General features: G+C 36.8%; 1 protein-coding gene across 1 annotated transcript in view; it reads left to right on the plus strand.

The window, feature by feature from the left end:
* Nucleotides 1–545: 545 nt before the first annotated feature.
* adgra2 (adhesion G protein-coupled receptor A2) overlaps nucleotides 546–24,103 on the plus strand; it is a 106,158-nt gene continuing 82,600 nt past the window's right edge. Inside the window, 1 exon segment of the mRNA XM_048209226.1 lies at nucleotides 546–1,431. Coding sequence (XP_048065183.1) covers nucleotides 1,202–1,431 — 230 coding nt within the window. The 5' untranslated portion in view covers nucleotides 546–1,201.

Raw genomic sequence — 24,103 nt, forward strand, 5'->3', positions numbered from 1 at the left:
AACTTCCAAACAGTGTTTTTGAAAATCTACTTACTCCACCTTTAAGGTCCCGAAATGTAGTAAAGACATTGTTAAAATAGTCAACGCGACTACAGTGGTTCAAGCTTAATGTTATGAAGCGACGAGAATACTTTTCTTGTTTTGTTTTTGCGCACAAAAAGTATTCTCGTCGCTTCATAACATTAACCACTGACAATTTTCATAATGTCTTTACTACTTCTTTGGACCTTGAATGTGGTAATTTTGTTGCTTTCTATGGGAGATTAAAAAACCTCTCGGATTTGATCAAAAATATCTTAATTTGTGTTCCGAAGATGAACGATGGTCTTGCGGGTTGGACCGACATGAGGGTGAATAATTCATGACAGATTTTTTTTTTTTTTTTGACTAGACTAACCCTTTAATTGTTCTTGTCGTGGAAAATTAATATTCACTTGTCCATTCTCCAGTCTCTCATAAATGTAAATACATAGTAAATTTTATTACCATATTAATGTAATGCAATAATAACTGATTTGATCGACATTAAATTAGCTGCGCTAGGACCGCGCGGCTCAGGGAGAGGAATGTGCGCACTGAGGCTGGAGCTGAATGTGAGTGTGACAGGATGGCAGAGGAAAAGCGCCAGAGTCCTGGAATTAGGATCTGCACCGTTATTCAAAGTCAGATTGCGACTTACAACACACGGACCCCGCAGCGCACCGGAGCCGCAGTCCATCATGTTTGCTGATACGCGACCGGAACTTTATGACAAATCAAAATGCATTTTTCTATGAAATACTCCGGGAAAAAGTATGGACAACAGCTGCTTTGAGGACTCGTAATTGCGTTGCGCTCAAAAGCACAAGAGTAGCAACTTAACTTTCCTCCAGAAAGGCGACAGAGTGACATTTCTGCGCGCCGCTCGTTTGCGCGTCACATTCGTAAAGTGCTACAAAATTCTTCAGTTTCATTTGGGACATGGAGGAAAGAAAATGCATGATGGAATTATGACATGATGGATGTATATTGCACCAGTGACAGGAGTACTGTCATTTTTTAACACAAGTGAGTGTTGCAGTCTACCGTGGTGATCTATCCATTCATACTTGGAAAGGAGTAACTTGTCTTTATGATACTTTAAGTTATTATCACCCAGAAAAGATTGTGCCCTGATGTCATGGGCTGACCTGGGACCGCACAGTTGATAGTGTGGGGGACAATGTCGGGACCCTGCGTCCGCATCCCGTTTTGGGTTCGTGTGTTTCTCCTTCTGCTGCTTCATAGAGCCTCTGCGGGCTGTCCGGAGCTCCTTTCCAGCGGCTGCAGCTGCGCGGAGGACCGCGGTAAAGCTCACTCTGTGCCCGGAGCGCGGAGGAAAGTGAGCTGCGGTGGGAAGGAGCTGACTGAAACGCCCGAAGTCAGTCTGCTCCCCAACAGGACCGTCTCTCTGTGAGTATTTCGTTCATTTTCACTCCTTAGCAATACTTTATCAATGTTATAGTCATTTAATGAAAACACAATTCAATGACTCTACATAAAGTCTACATACTCAAAATCAGCTTCTAGGTATAATTATATGTGAGTTACATTCGTATAAACAGCACTGATGTTGTTTCACCCAAACCTATGGTTTGTGCAGTAAATTATACCTGAGTTTGTAAGAGGATGTGGGGCGTTGTTTGAGAATACCATCAAGCTTATAATCAAAATTCTCTGAAACATCTCAGAATTTTAGCAAATGAGAATGATTGATGGAACAATGATTTTGTCTCAAAGATAGAGAAGCATGTACCATTGAACACGGCTTGGAATATACAGTATATGTCTAGCATCTGTCATAAAATCAGTAATTGTAAAGGCAACAGTGGTCTTGAAGATGTAAACTGGTATTACAAGAGTGCTAAAGACAAAGGTCGGACACTTTTTGGTGACTACTGTTTAAGATCTTAATAGACAGCAGCTTTGAGCAGCTGTCAAAATGCAACTCTATAGGGGAGTCCAGGGGAAACTGAAACCATTTTTACATTTTACATTACACCATTATATTATTTTTCTTCACAACTCACTTGTTACTACAAATATATGTGCCATCTTTTGGTATAAGGAAAACTTACAGTAACATTAATAGACTTACAATGAGAAAAACTAGATCATAATTTCAGATTTTATTCAGGCATTTAGATTACGGTATTCATTATTGGGGGAATTTCTAGCCCTTGATAAATTAAATTAACATTAACTGTAACTGTATCTCAAATAAGAGCACATCTAAAAATAATAAAATAACTGGTGTAATGCTTATATGTGGCTTTGATTCTTTTAAAATCAAAAGCGCAACTGATTCTTTGCATATTTTAAAGGTTTCATTTTTACAGTTCATTCATACAGCGTGTATTTGTCCAAGCTCACAGACGTAATTCATTATTATATGGTAACTACTGTACCGAGATTCTGTCTTTATGCGCTGTTACAACTTTTGACAATCCTCCAAGAAAGATATAAGTTGAATAAAAAGGCATCAAAACTTTAGATATAAGAAGAAAAGGTAACACTTTTTTTACAGTGTCATTGTTACACATGTATTTACTGTAGTAATAACTATGCATAATTACATGCAATTAACCCTAAACTAAACCCTCATGCTAACCCTAACCCTATAGTAAGTACATGTAGTTAATTAATATTAGTCTCCTCAGTACTTAAATGTACACTGTAACATGGAAAACAAAAAATATTGGACATTTAATCTGTCATTGGATGTTTAAATTTGTGACGCTATCTGCTCATTGCTTCGGCATTTATTTTCATTCAGATGAGAGATGAGGTGAGAATCATGAGCTGAGTGAAGCGCTAAAGAGGAGTTTGTTGCAGAACTCAAAACTGAATCGTCAGAGCCCTGTCATTTTACACATGCCTTCCATCCGAAAGCAAAAGTAATGTGCCTCACTTATGCATCCCTCCCACACCAAAGACCTGTCCTTAGTCCCCAACACACACGTACGCACACAGGCCCTCTAGCCTTAAGCTGACTTGACCCCCCTTTAATGGCCATCCGTCTCCTTCCTTTCTCTGTGCTGTAATATCCCAGTCTGTTCATAATGGACCATATTCAGGTTGTCTGCGCAGGAAGGAAGCTAAACCCACTCCAAAGTGTGGCTGTAGCTAGTTATGACCTATTGTAATATTACCTGTTAGTCTTGATGACTATTCTAGTCCTTTAGAGTATGTCTGTGGGTGTTTGGGCGCCAGTACGAAACACTTGTCGGACAAAGTATGCACTTAATCCCGGTGTGAGACAAGGGAGATCATTTTAGAGCTGTGTGTATTTGTTTTGGTGAGGAGAGTGCTATTTTTCGTCTGTTTCTTGACACGAACGCCCGTGCAGCCGTCCAACATCTTTGGTAGTATCCGCCCTTAAAATTGGTGCGGAAAAGCAGGAATTAAACACTCGTCGTTTCAGAACTCTGCCTTCCCGTGATGCCCTTCTGCTCCCCTTCCCAGCAGGAGCAGAATTCGCCTGCACATGGCTGTCGTAAAAACATAAACATTAAAAGCGCTCGAAACGCTGCGAACAAGCCCAGGAGAGGAGTATGCAGGCAGAGGATTGGTCCCCTCGGAGGAGGAGGCCCAGGGTAGCCAGGACTCCATTTAAAGAGGCTAGCGGTTCTGCTTAATAAGTGCTCACATCTGCTCAACACATTGCCTCTGCGAAACCGGAGGAAATGGACTGAAAAAAAGATAGGAAGGGGGCAAAAGTAGGCTGGGTGGCAGACGACGGAGGTGGTTGGAGACAAGCTCTCGTGAGCCTTTGCACCTCTTAACATCGTTTATTTGTTTTCCGAACATGTGGAAAGCGCACCGTGTGGCACTTTTATGAGGCTTTGTGTGTTGGAAGTAAAGTATTCATAGTCTCCTGCCCCCTGAAGGGAAAATGAGCAACGGTTAATGAAAATGCTGCACTCAGCACTAGTTTAGTTGGGTGTTTTTCAAGGTAGTTGATCCAACTGCTTCTCAGGATTGTCTGAATGCAGATGCAGAATGCTGTTTTCGTGGACATGCCTTGTGATTGTTCACAGAGCGTCCCAGATGCACTCTGGGAAACACCGTCTGTCTCTTTCTTGCTCATCTCTTCTGCTGCTCTCTAATTTGCCAGGAGAAAATGTGGAATGTCTGTATAAAAATAATAGCTCTTGTGGAGGTGAATGATACTAAAACCCCTTTAAGCCAAGTCAGTCCACCAAGTGGCCATCTTGGCTTACACCTGCTTGAATGAGACCAAAATCTTCAAAGCTGATTGTCAATATTTGCCAATCACCATCCACTTTGCTTTTTTCTTTGCCCTTCTCTCGCTAACTTCCCTGCAGTGCATTGACTCGGATGTGCGTCATTGTTTGTAGTAGGGGCAGGAGTGCCCACTACTGGCAGAACCTATGCAATGGGTTCAATTGGAATATCCTAAGCCATTGATGACTTGGAATCTGCTATGGAGCTGATTTATTATTTTAGTTTTTTTCCGATTTGTTGAATTAGTTTGATGCACTATTCTATATGACTATAGGTATGCTTGGACTGTTGGAGAAAATTACACAATCAAGTAAAATATCCCCCAACACTGCACATTTTGGATCTTTAAAGGATTAGTTCACTTTAAAATGAAAATTACCCCATGATTTACTCAACTTCAAGCCATCCTAAGTGTGTATGACTTTCTTCTTTCAGAAAAATACTATCTGAGTTATATTAATAATCACCTTGTTTCTCCTAAGCTTTATAATGGCAGTGCACGGAAACCACCTGTTTGAAATTCAAGAAAGTGCATCCATCGATTATAAACGTACTTCCACACAGCTCCAGGGGGTAAATAAAGGCCTTCTGAAGCGAATCGTTGCATTTGTGTAAGAAAAATACCCATATTTAACAAGTTATAAAGTAAAATATCTAGCTTCCGCCAGACCGCCTTCCGTTTCAACGCAATACCTCTCGCAGTTCAAAGCACTATATCCTACGCTTTCCGTATTTAACTTACGACTTTTTTGTAAGTTGAATATGGAAGGCGGTCTGGCAGAAGCTAATTATTTTACTTGAGGGTTGAGTAAATCATGGGGTAATTTTCATTTTAAAGTGAACTAATCCTTTAAGGCACCCACACACTGCAAGATAATCTGGCAGATTTTGGGCCCAATTCTCCCCTTCTGACAATCCTAGGTAAAGTCCTGATTATCTTGATGGTTCTACAGATTAGAATCAGATCTTATCTCAGATTTTTCTGTGGTGTGAGGTATGTTAAGAGTGATTGAATCTGCTCAGAAGAACGTTGGGGCCACACCGATCTCAAACCGTACATATCCAACATGTTGAATATTTACGATCAGATCAGAAATCCTGTTGTGTGGGGGGAGCCCCGAGGACTTACGTGCACGCACTGTGTAGATTGTCACATAGAACAAAATGATACCAAATTTAGAAAGCGAGATGATGGAAGACAGAAGAATAACATGACTTCATCCAAACCTTTTTCTATTTTGTCGTTTTTCTATTATCGGATTTGTTTGATAATTTTGACCTCTGTACGATGTACGATCAATAATGAAAAAAATCCCATAATGTACAATAATTTCAGAATTTTGTGACACTTCAAATGATGGTTGTTATAATCGGTTTATACTCATTGATCTAGCTGTGGATCCTCTACGTCATGATTGTAAGGAGGACGCGAACGTTGTTAGGCACGTCTTCTCATGTTATGTCTTCTCGGCCAATCATCGTGGAGAATGACTCTCTCTCACGAGCACAAGTTAACATTCCTGCCGCGGCACTTTTAGGTCAGTTGTTTCCCACTAAGGTACGCCTATTCTGGTAATTTACAGGTCATGGCAAAAAGTTGTTGGTCTAGATAAATAGCTGTATTCTGTACGTTTACGCTTTTTACAATGCAGATTGTGTCAAAGTATCTTTACAGAGAACATAATTTTGGCTGTACAGCAGCTAAAATAGTGTGATTATCCAGCTTAAGTAAGTTCAGTATTGATTCATTCCATTGTAAAAATCATTAGTTATTAATTTAGTTCATTTATCTATACTAAAAACTCATGTACGATAATTTTGAGCTTCTGGTACGATACTTGGCAACATGTTCTGCAGCCAATACGCCTATATAGGTCATTTGTCACTTCCCTGAAATACGACCCATAGGATCGTTTGCTAAAGTTGCGCCCCTATCGACAACAGGACACTTTCATTTTAATGCATTGTTCCCTTTTATCTGTGTCATATTTTGGGTTTCGCGTAGCTCAATTGGCAGAGCATTGCATTATATAACAATATGCAATCATGTGATCATGTGATCATGTGATCATGCGATCGTGGTTTCGATCCCAGGGAACGCATGTGCTCATAAAGTGTATATGCACTATAAATCACTAAGGGTAGGTTTAGGGGTGGGGTGGGTGTAGTCGTTAATAAAAAAATTAGCTTTGCTAAATGGAAATAGGACAAATGGTGTAAAAAGTCCACACATTGCATTTAAATGAACATGCATTTTGATTGGTAACGACAGTCATACGTCATTTCATGACGATAGATGTAACGACATTGTTATTATTTTTACTCCAGCTAGAGGGCGCATGACTTTAAAAAGCAAATATAGGTTGTAATAAGGTGCTTGAAAAACAACTTTTTTGGAAGACAGTTTGATACTTGGGCATTTCCAATCTGGCAACACTGTCCACCATGTTTGTTACTCTGAAGTCACATTTGACCGTGAGAGATTTTGCAAGATTTCCTGTGTTCACAGTCACGAATCTGGATGTTTTGTGAATTGAATCTGTTAGTGTGTGGTGTGCTGTCTTATTCACATCGTGGCACTCCACACACTAGGAACAAAGTTGTTAAATCTGTGTTTTTTTTATCATCATTTTGAAAATCTGATAAGATTTTAAATCATCTTTTAGGCTATGCAGGCAAATCGGATCTTTTCAGGCAGACTGTCTGCACTATTAATTGCAAGTGATCAAATAAAATTTGCATGCCCAGACGTAACCATCTATCTGCATGGGTTGAAAAATGGAGGTTCATCATCTCCCTCTCCAAATAAGCGGTGTGTCGAGTTGCAGTGCGGAACTCTTTGGACATACCATTTGAACACCATATGAATACTTCTGGCATTTCCTTCACCAGTTTTGACATTATCGTTGTTGAGTGTCACTTTAAGTGTGATGCAAAATACAGTTAAGAAATTCACATTTCAAATCACCTCCATATGTGGTTTGAATCAGATTTTTTTTTTTTAAATCCAATTTCATGTGTTTTTTTTGCTATCCAGACTTTCAAAAACCCATCTGGATATTGATATAATTCAGATTTTTGCTGTCAGTCTGAACATGGCCTTAGTGTGGGCCAGCCTTTATCTGACACACCCATTTCAGGTCTTGGAGTTTCTTCTGAGCTAATGAGTTTAATCAAGTGTGTTTGATTAGGGAGACATCTAAGGGGCTGCTTACATGACACCATTTTAAATTTAAAACGTTTTATGCGTTTTGGTCTTTCATTTACACAACAATGGCTTTTGGGGGCCTTAAATCACAAACTTTTGAAAACGTGTTTCAGTGTGCAAGTTTTTGAAAACGGTACCATTATCATCTCCGTGTAAACAACAAAAACGTGTATCTGTGAAAATGATGACGGCATGCACATATGTGTTTAGTCTATAGGCATGTGCATTTGCCGCATGTGCTCTGTAAAAGATTGCATAAGTGTGCAGGCGTGTAGTCTTTCTTTATAAAGTGACGTTGCCAACTACTGGCCTCGCATGCAAAATACAGCGTTTTCACAGATTCGTGTGAACAGGGATCGTTTTGTCATCTATACAAAGAAAACATTTTTCTGTTTTTTTTTTACATCGTTGTCATGCAAACATATCCTAACATGTGCTGGGGGGTTTGAGGAACAGAGTTGGGAACCACTAATCTGATCTGTCATTATGACAATTAATGCCTTTTGAATTAAATATGTTACAATAGATTGTGTAATTAAACATCTCTTGGGTTGTTCTTCAGCAACTTTAAAATGCCACTTGCATAGCATACTAGCTTAGTCTGTAACCTACATAAGTCACTTAATGTAATCACAGCAGTCCTTACGGTGTTTCATCAAGCATTACAAACGCAACCTCCAACACTTTTAAAAATAAAGCTTTCAAAAAGGTTTTTTCATGCCATATAAAAGAACCATTTTGGGTTCCTCAAAGAAGCTTTCAGTGAACAGTTCTTAAAAACAAAAACAAAAAAACTGTTATTTTCTTTGTGTGAAGAACATTTTATCAATCTGAAGAACCGTTTTCCACTATAAAGAACCTTTTGTGTAATGGAAAGTTTCCATGGATGTTAAAGGTTCTTCATGGAACCATCTATTCCAATAAAGAAGCTTAAATTTAAGAGTGAAGACAGGCTTGATTAAACGGGTGGACTGAATGACACTGCCAAATTAAGCCTTACGATTTCATCTCATTCATTTTCCTATGAGTAGTCAGAATCTTCCCCCTTACACAGTCTCTGTCAGTGTGTCAGGCGGAGAAGGGGAATTATGGGTAGTGCAGTAAAATTTTTGGTGGTTTTAGAAGTCGCACAGCAGAATATCCACTGAGTACTGTATGTTACAGTTCATATGCATGTCAGTTTCAGAGTAATGTGACACTGAGAAAATCATTGTTACAAACGTCTAACTGTAAATAAGTGATAGCGTGAGTTGTATCTGACCAACTCTAAACAGACAGGCCTCAAGAGGTCAGAATGTGATTTCTGGGGTCAGTCATTTTGGTAAAGGTTATCTGTTGGACCAGCTGCAGTCCTGCAACACAACATCTGGCATTCCTCAGCTGATTAGGTTAGATAAGCAGATGGCATCCCTTAATCTGATTGGTGGAGAGGGAAAATGTGGGGGAGTGACCTCAGTAATTACCCCAAATCGTATTCTCCTTCCTTATTGTTCATCCATAGACCATAACCTGAATGAATTAGTGAATAGTGGGAGTAGAGATTGCACATTTAAGTCTAAATCATTTTTCTTTTTTTGTTTCTGCTCAACTTCTGACTTCTTTTTTATGTCCTTTTGCCATTTTATGTGTTTTTGTCTAATATGACAGTCCATATTAGATAGAGCATAGAAAATGTTGTCCATTAGGGGTTGCAAACAGTATCAAGATATAACATGAACTGGTTTTAAACTTGCCGCCCACCCGAGCCCCACATCTCAATGTGTCGGAGCACGTGCGTTAACCTCTCAGCCACGGCTCCGACTGCTTCTTCTGTTTCCTTACTCCCCACATTTCGCCTCTGCCCTTCTTTCAAATATATTTAAAACTGTAAATCACCTAAAGCACTCTGTTTGGAGCAGGAGAGATGCGGTTTGTTCAGCGAGAGCCTTTCATTGGCTGCTTCTTGTTGTTTGTCAAACAGCTCGGCAGAGGATTTGTGGCTACACCTCCATATTAGAGTTTAACTGCTTTGACCTCTGTGGGTAACTGATCGCTTTTTGTGCGTGCGTGTGCGTACTGTTTGATGCCGTTCCACACATCAGCCTTGTCCAGGTTTCCATTACATCCCAAATTGCTCATAAATCCTCTCCGCATTAGTGTATACCGTTGGCATATACAAGTCATTTGGTGCTACTTTGTGGTATAAAGCCCAATATATTCACCATAAACGGCCATTTTTCCACTTTCTCCCCCTCTCCGCGCAAACGCGCCCTCTCTTTCCTCTTGCTCCACCCCTCTATCATGAGTTCATCCATACACAGTGAGTCTGAACCTAAATATTTAGCTGTCCTGGTAGGAAACTGCCATGCCTAAACTCTTTCCAGATGTGGGGGAGAGCAGTGCGCTGTTTAGAGCTAATTATGTGCGGCTGCACAGTGACTGAGTTGATAGAGGGGGAGGGAGTCTAAGAGAGAGAAAGAAGTGAGAGAGAGGAGGTAAAGAAGTGGAAAGTGTGAAATAGAGGTAGAGATCAAGGAAAGGACAGAAGATGAGAGAATGAGATGAAGTGGAGGGGGTGAAGGAGAGTAATTTTAGTTGAATGTTTGTTTATCTGTTGAGTGAGAATGAGATGGGAAAGAGTGAGAGCGTGTAATGAGAGTTGAGTCTGGGTTTTGCGTCATGAAAATGTTTGAGTATATGTATATACAGTGTCCATATATATATATATATATATATATATATATATATATATATATATATATATATGGACACTGTATATATGTATATACTGTATGTGTATATATATGTGTGTGTGTGTGTGTATATATATATATATATATATACACTTCCGCTCAAAAGTTTGGGATTGGTAAGATTTTTAATGTTTTTAAAAGAAGTTTCGTCTGCTCATCAAGGGTGCATTTACTTAATTAAAAATACAGTAAAAACAGTAATATTGTACAATATTATTACAATTAAAAATGACTGTTTTCTATTTGAAAATATTTGAAAATGTAATTTACACTTACATATTTTAAAATGTAATTTACACTTTTAGTAACAGTATAGCATTAAAAAGACATTTTGAGCCACTAATCCTACTCTTATGTCTAAACCTACCTATAATCATTTCTTAAAAATATGTACAGTTATAAAAAAAAAACATAACAGACAGACAAGTGAAATCACAATAATTTATTTATTGCAAAAATGACAGAAGTGGTACCAAAAGTAGTTCAAATGATAATGTGATGCAGTTGAAGTCCTCTCTGGTGATATATAACAGTTTTGAATGAGGTACAGAGCATTTTAGTTATTAGTTAAAATCCCCTATGTGAAGGCACACATTTCTCATTCAAACGCACATCACCCAAAACACTGCAATGTGTGACGCAGCAGGTGAGAGCCAATGAACGCTTGAAATCACTGCCTTAAAAACATGTTGTAATGAGATGTTGCTGAGAATGGAAAGGGAAGTTTCATATTTGGGTCTGTTCCTCGCAAAACGTGTAGATTCAAAAAATTTCGATCACAGTGCTCAAATAAAATTGATTACTTTTGTGAATGTGTGAATGTTGCATTATTGGCGTATTTTATGGTTCTATTGTAAGTCACAGCACAGGACGATACTGAGAAAATGCCTTTTGTGTGGCAAACAAAATAAATAATATTACATGATAAAAAAAAAAATGGTAAAACGATTACCGAAATTGTATTCATTTTAAGGATTTAAAGTGTATTAATCTTGTTTAACATTATGTAATCTTTCTAAATGAGTTTGCAGCAGAAGTCACAGAACAGAGCGAAATATTATCATTTCATATTAAGTAGATAAGTAAACTTCATTTAATAAATGTGACTGAAAATGTAATATTGATATGACAATTGAATGCAATAGAATCAAAATATTAAAGGGGTCATGAACTGCATTGATTTATTGTTTTTTATAATGTTTCCTGGGGTGCACTTATAATGTTAATTTGCTTTTTACATCAAAAATTGTCATAATTTAGAAATAAAAGGCATTTTTCCTACCCTGATTTGAACGCTCTGTTTTAAGGGGCATGTCTGCTGTGAGACTTTGTGTAAACACCCACTGCTGTGATTGGCTAACATCTTTCCATTTTAAATATTACATGTGGAACAGTGGAATTCCCTTGAAAACTTTTAGCATGTTTTTACTATTACAGCTCTCAAGGTTAACTAACAGTGATGTATTACATTTACATTTATGGCAGCATATTTAGATCGTGACATGAAAGGCTACAGTGATGAACAGTCGATCACAGACATGTTGCTGAGCGCATGAAAGCAGTGATCTCGTCATTGCAACTCAATTTCTGCACACTAACGAATGCTTTCATCGTAACTAATAGGGCTGGGTATTGACACAATTTTCACGATTCGATCCGATTCGATTACTATTCACATACTTTTGATTTGATTCAATTCGATTACGATTTCGATTCGATTTGATATCAATTATTTTGGATGTAGTATATCAGTTACAGTACATGGCAAATTTTCTAGAGGAAAAAAATCTCTCAACTAATGCTGTAAACTATAAGTCAGTTGGTACTAATATAATAATATTGAAGGTTAAATTAACTTATTTATATACAAACACTTAAATTACACTCAATGATGTTTTTATTATAGATAAAGTTTAGAATTAAATTATCATATTTCTACTCCAATTCATTTAAAAAAAAAATATAAACATTTAAATCGCTGTCATAACTGATTTATTCAAACATGCATTAAAGGTGCCATAGAATTAAAAATTGAATTTATCTTGGCATAGTTGAATAACAAGAGTTCAGTACATGGAAATGACATACAGTGAGTCTCAAACTCCATTGTTTCCTCCTTCTTATATAAATCTCATTTGTTTAAAAGACCTCTGAAGAACAGGCAAATCTCAACATAACACCGACTGTTACGTAACAGTCGGGGTGTACGCCCCCAATATTTGCATATGCCAGCCCATGATCGAGGCATTAGACAAGGGCAGCCAGTATTAACGTCTGGATCTGTGCACAGCTGAATCATCAGACTAGGTAAGCAAGCAAGAACAATAGCGAAAAATGGCAGATGGAGCAATAATAACTGACATGATCCATGATATCATGATATTTTTAGTGGTGTTTGTAAATTGTCTTTCTAAATGTTTCGTTAGCATGTTGCTAATGTACTGTTAAATGTGGTTAAAGTTACCATCGTTTCTTACTGTATTCACAGAGACAAGACTGTCATTATTTTCATTTTTTAAACACTTGCAGTCTGTATAATTCATAAACACAACTTTATTCTTTATAAATCTCTCCAACAGTGTGTAATGTTAGCTTTAGCCACGGAGCATATATCAAACTCATTCAGAATCAAATGTAAACATCCAAATAAATACTATACTTACACGATTAGACATGCTGCATGACGAACACTTTGTAAAGATTCATTTCGAGGGTTATATTAGCTGTGTGAACTTTTTTTATGTTGTTTAAGGCAAGCTCTTGGGGCGTGGAGCACGAGAATTAAAGGGGCTGCACACCCTGAATCGGCACGTTTATAATGATGCCCCAAAATAGGCAGTTAAAAAAATTTAACTATGGGGTATTTTGAGCTGAAACTTCACAGACACTTTCAGGAGACACCTTAGACTTATATTACATCTTTTAAAAACATGTTCTTCGGCACCTTTAATGCTGTCAATACACCATTATTGTATGTTTCAGTGTGTATGAAAAGTAAAGTAAATGTGCGTGTGGAGGAACAACACTATGTGTAAAAATACACCAAATATTTATGAGATCACATTGGTTATTGACAGTGTTTTTTTTCCTGGCAGTTCGGTCTGCTCATTTCTTTAAATTTAGCTGACGCTAATCTCCCCTACACGGCCAAAGAGTACACGTTGTGTTGATCTCCATCTTTAACCGTAAAACTGTGCTAATGTTTTGACAGTTACGCACCATATAGAGATTTCTTGACTCAGTGTTGATCCACTGACTCAACAGTCGTAAAATCAATGTTTGTTCAACGTTGTATCAGCATTATCTTGCTCCAGATTTGAGCACTAGCGAGCTTGCGTGTTTTCAATGGCTGTAAGAATGTGGGTGTGAGCTGAACTGGCTGTTGTATATATGTGTGTGAGTGTTTATAAAGCTGTTTTGAGATACCAACGATTCCAACTTCATTGGTGACCTTGATCCGAAGCCCCCCTCAGACAGCTGCAGCGAGTTTGTGTGCATCTGTCCGTCTGTGTCCGACTATGTCTATTTTTCCTGAACTGACATGATGAACTTTGGAAAATTGGAACTTTATTGTGTTGTGCAATCATAACTCAGCATCTGTATGGATATATGCGCGCGGTTCTCCTTGAGGTCAGAGTGTGACGAGAGGGGAGTGTGTTTTGAGAAACCTTCCTGACAGACATCCGGGGAATTGTGTGGAGGGGCGTCCTCGGAACGCCGGCATTCCAGGAGGGTTTATTTTTGTGGGAAAAGGCGACAAGAGTAGAGGAGGGGAAGGGAGGGGAAAACTGCACGTGTTCTGAGAAGGGGCGGCGGTCCTCAATAAATCAAAAAAGCAAACAAAGACCCAGACACTGGATACCGTGAGCCTAACCCATCACACCTGCCCCTGCCACACACGCTTTGACCTCTGACCCTCCATCCCAAACATCTATGTAATAGTCAGCACTCTTTCTGAGGAAAAACTCTCTCTGTGGAATCATTAAGCAGTTATGTGTGCTGTGTTTATTTGTGTGACCGATTCGGATGGGATTTTGCGGACGAAAAATCCCCCAGCAGTGTCTTGTTCGGCTGAGAAGGAGAGAGAGAGAGATGCTCCTCCCGGCGCACAGCGGGAATCTCTGTTTAGATAGTTTTTCCTTTCACTCTACTTGTTTTAACTGACTCCAAGAATTGTTGAACTAACTCTCTTTCTGTATCTCTCTCTTCCTCCTTCCCTGTCCACAGACTCTCATTCTGATCTCATTTCTTTCTTTAGTCCTCTGTGTACAGTATATCTCTGTCTTCAGCTGTCCCCCTTCTCGTTCACCATAGTGCCTCTGGCTTGTCTCTCACGGATGTGTCTTATTGTACTGGTCATCTCAGGGACTCGAATCTTTTGAGTCCATTCACCAAAAAAGATTTGTTCAGATTCATTCACTGATTTGTGCAAAATCCTTTTTTGCAGGGAGTCGATTGCCTACAATTAACAATGCAAAGTTCCAACAATGCAATGTTTTGAGAACGTGAATGTGAACAAACGTGAATGACAGTTGACGTGCCAGTGCTGCATCATCAGGAAAGTTAAAGCCTTGCCAATTTAAATATTTAAGCACAAGACGATGCGAAAGGGAACTCGATTCATTACTCTTGCGTTGTATAGAAGTTGTTTTTTTTTTTTGTGCGCAAACATCCATAGCGTGCACAAAGAAGGCTGCATTTCAGACAGCGCACGAATAATGGGCAATTTCACACAAAATTATATATATAAAATGTCCATCTCAGTGAGTATCCAAGTAAACAGTCAGTTATGTCTTAAATGAACATAAACAGTTGAGAAAGAAAACATATTGAGAAAATATATTGGATCCGTGCTATAGCTCTTAAAGTGACAGCAGCCTAATATAACTGCTGCTGTCTGTGTCATTAATGTTAATAAAAAACAAAAGACAGAGAAAATCACTCACTACTCTTGACTGAATAACTTTAAAAAGGATTAATCTATGTTTAATTTATACAGTAAAATGCAGTGTTATTTTACATTTGATTATTACATTTCTGTCCCTAAGAAAAAGGTTTATTTAATTTGTTTCTTTGCTCTATTGTATTTATTTGTGCTTTTGCTTGTAATTTAATTATTTCTTATTTTATTACTGACTGTTTACTTGTCATTAATAATGTTTTACATTTATATTAGTCTGGCCAGTGGTTTTAGCTGTGGTACCTAAATTGGAATCAAGAATTGTGAATTTTCATTACATTAAACATTCATTACATTTCATGGCAAGTTAAAAAATATCTTGATCTAGATGTTTTGTTTATTCATTTTGGTCATAAACAAGATGTGCTACCTTTGTGACCCACTTAAGTATGACTTAATTTCATCTTTATATGTAATATCATATACTTCTATTGTCTTTGAAATACGATTACAGTGTACTTCCGAATAGTGACCAGCATTTTTGGTAAACTAAAATATGTTTTAATGTAATTTCTATTGAAACTTGCATGTCATATACTTAAATACATTTGTATTTACAGATTTGTAATGAAGTTGGAGTTTAGTACATTTAAAATAATTAATAATTCGAATGTATTATTGAATAACACTCTGCAGTTAAACTTATATGTACTTTATATGAGCTTTAATTTTAGTCAACACATCAAGACATGACCAAAGATTATTAGAACATAATAATTTAAAATGAAATTTCAAGTAAAAGTTTTTGTTGCTTCAGTTCTGAAGTCCATTGTAGTGAACATGAAAAAAAAAAAAAAAAAATCTAATAAAAAATGAGTTTTCACAAATCTTGTTTTTTAGACTCATTTATACATTAAGGAGGAGCAAATATCAAGTTGATAAAACAGTTTTTGCCCAGAGGAAAAAATTCAGGTCTGAATGGGTTAAATCTGTTGTACTAGTTAATATTAAAGGAATATTCCATACTATTAACACAATGTTCTAACTAGCAATCCATATACAGGTGCTGGTCATATAATTAGAATATTGTGAAAAAGGTCTTTTTTTTTATTGTAAATTATTTAAAAAAACTTTCATTTATACTAGATTCCCTACATGTAAAGTAAAACATTTCAAAAGTTTTTTTTTTTTTTTTTTTTTTTTTTTTTAAATTTGTTGATTAGAGCGTACAGCTAATGAAAGTCTAAAATCCAGTATCTCAAAATATTAGAATATTTACATTTGAGTTTCATTAAATGACCATCCCTACAGTATAAATTCCGGGTATCTCTTGTTCTTTGAAACCACACTAATGGGGAAGACTGCTGACTTGGCAATGGTCCAGGAGACAATCATTGACACCCTCCACAAAGAGAGTAAGTCACATATGGTCATTACTGAATGGGGTGGCTGTTTACAGAGTGATGTATCATAGCATATTGAATGCAAAGTTGACTGCAAGGAAGAAATTGGGTAGGCAAAGGTGCACAAGCAACAGGGATGACCACAAGCTTGAGAATACTGTCAAGTAAAGCTGATTCAAACACTTGGGAGAGCTTCAAAATGAGTCAAATGAAACCGGAGTCAGCGCATCAAGAGTCACCACACTCAGACATCTTCAGGAAAAGGACTACCAAGCCACTTCTGAAACAGAAACAACATCAGAAGCATCTTACCTGGGCTAAGGAGAAAAAGAACTGGACAGTGAACAGTGGTCAAAAGTCCTCTTTTCAGATAAAAGTAAATTTTGCATTTCATGTTGAAATCATGGTCCCAGAGTCTGAAGGAAGACTGGAGAGGCACAGAATCCAAGCTGCTTGAAGTCTAGTGTGAAGTTTCTGAAGTCAGTAATGATTTGGGGGGCCGTGACATCTGCTGGTGTTGGTCCATTGTGTTTTATCAAGAGCAAAGTTAATGCAGCCATCTTCCAGGAGATTTTGGAGCACTTTATGCTTCCATCTGCTGACAAGCTTTATGGAGATGCTGATTTCCTTTTCCAGCAGGACTTTAGCACCTGCCCACAGTGCAAAAACCACTTCCAAGTGGTTTGCTGACCATGATATTACTGTGTTTTATTGGCCAGCCAACATGCCTGACCCCTGAATCTATGGGATATTTTCAAGAGAAAGATGAGAAACAGTCGATCCAACAATATACAGATGATCTGAAAGCTCAATAGTGCCTCAGCAGTGCCACAGGCTGATCACTTCCATGCCATACTTCAACGATGCTGTAATTTGTGCTAGAGCAAGTCATTTGCTGTAATATGTGCTGCCGACCAAGTATTGAGTGTACAAATGAACATACTTTAAAGAACTTGAACTTTTCTGTTTTGAAAATCCATTTTTTGATTGATCTTAGGAAATATTCTAATATTTTGAGATACTGGATTTTGGACTTTCATGAGCTGTACGCTCTAATCATCAAAATTAAAAAAAAAAAACTTTTGAAATGTTTTACTTTACATGTAGGGAATCTAGAATATATGAAAGTTTCATTTTTAAAAATAATTTACAATAAAAAAAAATGAACTTTTTCATGATATCCTAATTATATGACCAGCACCTGTTTCTGTCCACACTGAATGTGAAATTAGTTTTTGACGTACAGTTATGAGGAGCTTCACTAATGAGACTTTATTGTGATCTGGGCGGAAACAGAAAACAGTTGTCATCAAAATGTCTCTTTTTTCTGTTGGTAGGTGCCGTTGATAGAGTTTGTTGTATTTAACCTAAAATATTTCTTCAGTACACACTTTTTCCTCTTACATTACTTGCTCACTCTAAATGAAAACAACACACAACAGAGCCACAATTGTTTGTTGTCCTCCACTTGACCAGTGGCCTGTACATAATCATAACCAAAAGTCCAGGTCCTTCCCGTTTACAATGAGCTCGTCCAGCATCCAAACCAACCTCGTCTTGTTATCTGGGTCAAACCATGAACACGCACTAACACACAAACTCCACACAGACAAGTTCCCAGGAGAACAGTGTTTTTTCTTCTGCAATATGACTGTGATGGTGGCCTTGCATGGTTAACATTGTTTAGAAACGATTGCACATTCCAAAGATAGCAATTAACATTCACTATACTACTGAAGTAGTAAGTAGCATTTCAGAAAGTGTGTCTTTCAACAGATCCATGCACGTTGCTCTATTTACAAAAGCACACTGTCTTTTTATGGTTACTTGTTGTGATATTTTCTATTCTGCGGTGGCTTGTATAGACTGTATTTATGCACATATGTATTTTTTGTTATAGTGAGTGTGTGTCTGTGTGTACGAGAAGGGCGTTCATGGCCACAGTTCCCAAAAATAGTGCATCATCTTCTTCTCCATAATTAGAGAGCGTTTATAAAACCCAGATTTTAATTTTAGGCTATGGAAAAGCCCAACATATGCACACAAACAGACACACATATACATGCACCCGCTTGCTCGCTCTCTTTAACACACACACACACACGCACACACACACACGTGTCCCAAACACAGTCTATAATTTTGAAATAAGCTGCAGCTTGTGGACTGCTGGGTTTTCTGGCCTTCAAGGTCACTTTTTATCACACACAGTCACAAACAGATATTTAACGTCTTAGTTTTGTCTGCGATTCCCAGCAGCACTGAAAGTGAAGATCATTCTGCCTGTTTTATGGTATGCTTATTATTCATTTAACAATATATTTTGGATATTGTTTTGGAAGTTGTGATCATTTTATATATATATATATATATATATATATATATATATATATATATATATATATATATATATATATATAGTAGCGCTTCAATTCAATTCAAGTGAAGCAGCAGCACAGCGTGCATGTGAACTGATCTTTTCCTCTTTACTACTAGTTACAGCACAAAATAAACATGAATGAACATTAGAAGGTTAGATACAGTACCATTTACCCAAATCCATTTCATGTAATTGCTCTGTCAATGTTTCAACTGCAGAAAGATGTCAATAAGACAGCTTGCAAACAATGTCACGTTACATTTACCTCAGAAATAAAATTAAAAACTTGTTAGCTAGAAAAATGAACTCTAGAGATGAGCATTTTGCTAAAAATATATACAATATTGTATATTCATTGTATTTTTACTTAACCTGTTCTTCAATATTAAATGTAATTTTGAATAAATCTGTCATGTTTTAATGACAGCCATCATTTAAAAGTCATTAAAATGTATTATTATAACATTATTATGCACACACACACACACACACACACATATATATATTATATATATATATATATATATATATATATATGAACAATATCACACTTGTAGCCATGCGATATGGCTTTATATTAGCACGGCTGTGATTCGGCCATAGGTAATCACAGTGTGCTGATATACAGCCATATTGCATGGCTACGAGTGTGATATTGCATTTATTCAACAGTTCGACGGCACGAGTGTGTAAATAAATAAGAAACAACAACGGATTGTCTTTAAAAACCCTCTTTTGTGAGGAACTACTTCCTTCCGTCATGGATTCAAATCTCAAGTTGACAGTTTAACCCGAGCCTCTGTTACTAATTCTAAAACATCAATTTCAAACTAGTAACGAAGGAACGTAGAGTCGCTTCATTGAAACTCAATTGTAATATGTAGAGTAGAATATTATGAGAGAGAGAGATCGACTAAGCTAGTGCATTACTTGCATTTAGCTGATATTCTTCAGGTCAATCATAATCACAAAATCAGTTTGAATGTCCGCTGAGGAAAGTGATATCTTTGTCTTTGTCCTTTTAATATTTAAGACATTCCCATATTCCCTTAAGCCAAATCTATTAGCACTGGAACAAGTGGTCCTACTTTATATTAAGTGGCCTTAACTACTATGTACTTACATCAAAATTAAGTACAATGTACTTACTGGGTTCATATTGAATTGCAAAACAATTTTGCTGCTATTGAGGTGGATACAGGTAAGGTTAGGGACAGGTTTGGTGGTATGGGTAGATTTAAGGGTAGGGGTAAGGTGTAAGGGATGGGTCAACAGTGTAATTATAAATGTAATTACAGAAATTAATTACAGATGTAATTACATGCAGGTATTTTAAACTTTAAGTACAATGTAAAAACATGTATGTACACAATAAGTGCATTGTATCAAATTATTAATTTAAATGTAAGTACATAGTAGTTAAGGCCACTTAATATAAAGTGGGACCAAACAAGTAATAGATTAATAAGACCAAAGATTGCCCATTTGATATACCAAAAACGAATTATACCCCATGTTTAAACGCTATCTACGTAAGACCCAGTGGCAAATTCCTGAAGGACTGGCCGAGATAAAGCTGTTCTCTGCATCTACATGAATGCTGAATGGTCGCTGACGGCCTGGAGCTCGCATCTCCGAAGCATCTAAACAAATTTTTCAAATAAGCGCTATGTTTACATATAAATCACATATGTGAGGTCTAAACAACTACATTCTCACCTAAAAACTCTTGAAACTACATTCCGTTACAAAATAACAGTAGTATAAAAATACTGTGGGTTTGCTCGTCCACCATGACACTCGCTGTTAGAACATCCTATGTGTAATTTACAGTAAATGTAAATAACCCAAAAATCTGTTAATTTTAGCTGTATACTTACAGCATTAGTTGAGAGACATATTTTTCCCTTAAGGAAATTTGACATGTACTGTACCTGATAGGCCCCAATTAATCAATATTGAATCGAATCAAAAATGGCGTGTGTATGTATGTAGCTTTTCAAACAATATAATAAATAATAAACTTGCAACAAGTTGCAAGTTGCAACAAACTTTCACACTACAGAATGCAAATGTACAGTTAATTTCTACTGTTGTAAAATTGCAGGACACCCTCCATCACTGCAAATAAGAATAACTCAACCAATATATGTCTCTCCAATCTAAGGGAAAGCTATTATATTTTAAGATGTTTTTTTTTGAACATTTTATATTCATAAGCAAAGCTGATATATTTTTTATTGCATCACCAATTATTTGTACGCCCTGGCTGGGTCTACAGCATCTGTTGTGCTATCTGTATTGAGATCAGGACAGTAACATGCATTCTTATCCATATCTGAGAAGAACTTCTAATCTCCTTATAATTCTGGATAACTCAATCAGAAAACAGTTGCTGTACAATTACATGCATCCACTAAACTGCTGACAGACTTGGAGATGTATGGGGTGGACTTGGCAAAATCTGTGTCTTTCTCTCTCTTTGTCTATTTCTTTCTCTCTCTTCCCGCAGGCTGGCTGCACAAAGACATGCATTCACATCTCAAGATGCATTTAAGCACTAAGTGCTCATTGTGCTCAAGGCTCTCGGACAAACCGTGTGTGTGTTTGTGCGTGTCTGTGTGTGTGACAGGGTTATTATCATATTAAAACTAAGATGAAAACCTATTTATGTGTTTTTATTTATGTGTAATTATTGGATTCAGCAATTTGTTTGAATGACACTCATAGAGAGAATATGTATGTAAAAGACAGAGGTAGATTTGTGATCCTTACTCGCCTCTCTCGCTCAAAAACACAGATTATAAGTAAGATTGCTGAAGTTTCAGATTCTGAAATAATGTTCATATAGTACATTTTTCTGCTTAAAAACCTTGCTGAACCTTCTTGGTTTGACTTGAGAATCATCAAGTAGCTGATGAGATTATAAGTGGTTCCTATTGCCTCTATTGAAGCCTGAAGCTTCAAAATAATAAACAGATTTTAGATATTTATAACTCTGGAAATGTTATGTTGATTCCTCAGTTGATTGTAATGACGTTATCTCCCACTTTGATTTTGGATATTTGTGGTGTACTTCTGGCACAAACTGAGATGCTTTTGCTGTAAAATTCCTGCCGCGTAATTGATACAGTACATATGTACAGTTTTCCTGCCGCGCAATTAATGATACATATGTACAGTTTGTCAAGATTTAATATGAATTACAATGGTTGCATTGAATGTAAACAAAAATCACAGGGTCAGCTTTACATCTTAAATATAATAAACTACAACTGAAACTAAACTGCTGAAAATAAAACTAAACTGCAATTAAAAGTACATTGGAAATAGTATTAAATAAATAGCAACAACTGTTTAAAATTTTTTAATTTTTACAGAAAATTACTGTAAAAATGCTACATTAAAAATGTTAATTTACACTGTAAAAAAATCCCAGTAAAATTTACAGTAAAAAACCGGCAGCTGTGGTTGCCAGAATTTTACCGTAAAAAATACGGTAGCAACGTAAAAAAAAAAAATCTGTTAAATTTACGGTAAAATAACATATTTCATTAACTGATATTAATGTTAATTTACCAACCTAATGAAGTACTAATATCTGTTTTGCACTTTATAACACACTGACAATCACCAAACACAGTGATGATGAGAGTCACATGATTAATCAAAGTTCATCACAAGCAGCTTTTCCACAAGCTGAGAAGGACAGCGCTAACATATAGAAGGTGCACACAGTGTCATTCACACACACACCAAACACCATCATGGTAACACACATGACATTTTAAAAATGCAATAAACATTAATTTAACAACATTAGGTGTAACATAAAACCCTAATGTACATAACTGATTAGAAACAAATGAGAAAAACTAAGAAGAAACAGAGTTATTTCAACAAAAATATATCAAATGTGAAGTGTCACGCAGGGAATTGTGGGAATGTCAATTAACGTTTTTTTCACTGTAAATTTTACAATGAATTGTTATTTTCACTTCCAAAAACTGTGAATTTAACGGTATTTTTTATATTTAACGGTATTTTACCGTAAAATTACATTAAATGTACTGTTAGATCTATTACAGTTATTCACCGTATATAGTACGGGAACTTTCTGTAAACCAATTAATAGTTTTTCACCGCAGCATTTTTACAGTCTTTTACTGTTAAAATCACGGTCATTTTTTACAGTGTACGATATATGGTAAAAAACTAAAAAAGGTTTAACAGCACATTTGTTTCTTCTTATTTTTGTTATAAGTAATGTGTTTTGTGTTACATTTTATGTTAATTAACTAATGTTTATTGAATTATTTTAGTATTATGTGTTATTGTGGTGGATATCAGTACATTTTAGGCAGATTTTGGTTGTCAATGTAGGTATATATTAACATTATATCACTTAATATGGTTATTAGTTGAAAAATATAAAGACATCCCATAAAACTGGAAACTTTGTCACAGTATTTTTTTACTGTAAATTTAACAGGAAATTTTTTACAGTGTAGGGATTACTTTGAAACAGTTTTGACTCAAAAACTGCTTGTAAATTTCACAAATATTTCTGAACAAATGACAAGTAACATTGAATAAACACAACAATTTAAAATAGAAAAACTGCAACAGTACCCTCCAGTAATCTTTGTTTTATTTACAAAATATTTTTTTACAGTCTACAGTAACTTTGGTGCAACTTTGCCTGAAGTAGGTTGTGCTTTTAGTGGATGTTGTTGGATACTTTATTTCCTACTGCCATAATTATTGTAAATTGTACACTGACTTGAGCACTCTTAGTACACACTCTTACATACACATACACACATATGTTTGACCTTACTTGTTGAGGACAGATACAGAGCTCTCAGACACGCATCGCTACTTTTCTTGAGTGGCTTTTTGCTGCAAAGTGCTTCTCCAGACAGCCGCCCTCCAGCAGCACTCAAGCCCCAGCACGGGTGAGGGGATCCTGGCTGGATGCTGGAGCGGAATGAGGGTAGGCTGGAGCTTCGGAGCCAGTGAACTGTCAGGCTGCAGCCGTGGTACTTGAAGAACTCTAGAGAGAATAGCTGCCCTTTAACAAAGAGCACAGCGGCCCAGCTTCTGTTCACACACACACACATACACAGACTCACGCTGACACACATGCTACTAAACTTTACAAACACGCAAGAATGAGGTGAGTAAAAGACATGTGAGTGAATAAGCAGACAC

This window comes from Megalobrama amblycephala, linkage group LG12 (assembly GCF_018812025.1).
Source record: "Megalobrama amblycephala isolate DHTTF-2021 linkage group LG12, ASM1881202v1, whole genome shotgun sequence".
Lineage (NCBI taxonomy): Eukaryota > Metazoa > Chordata > Actinopteri > Cypriniformes > Xenocyprididae > Megalobrama > Megalobrama amblycephala.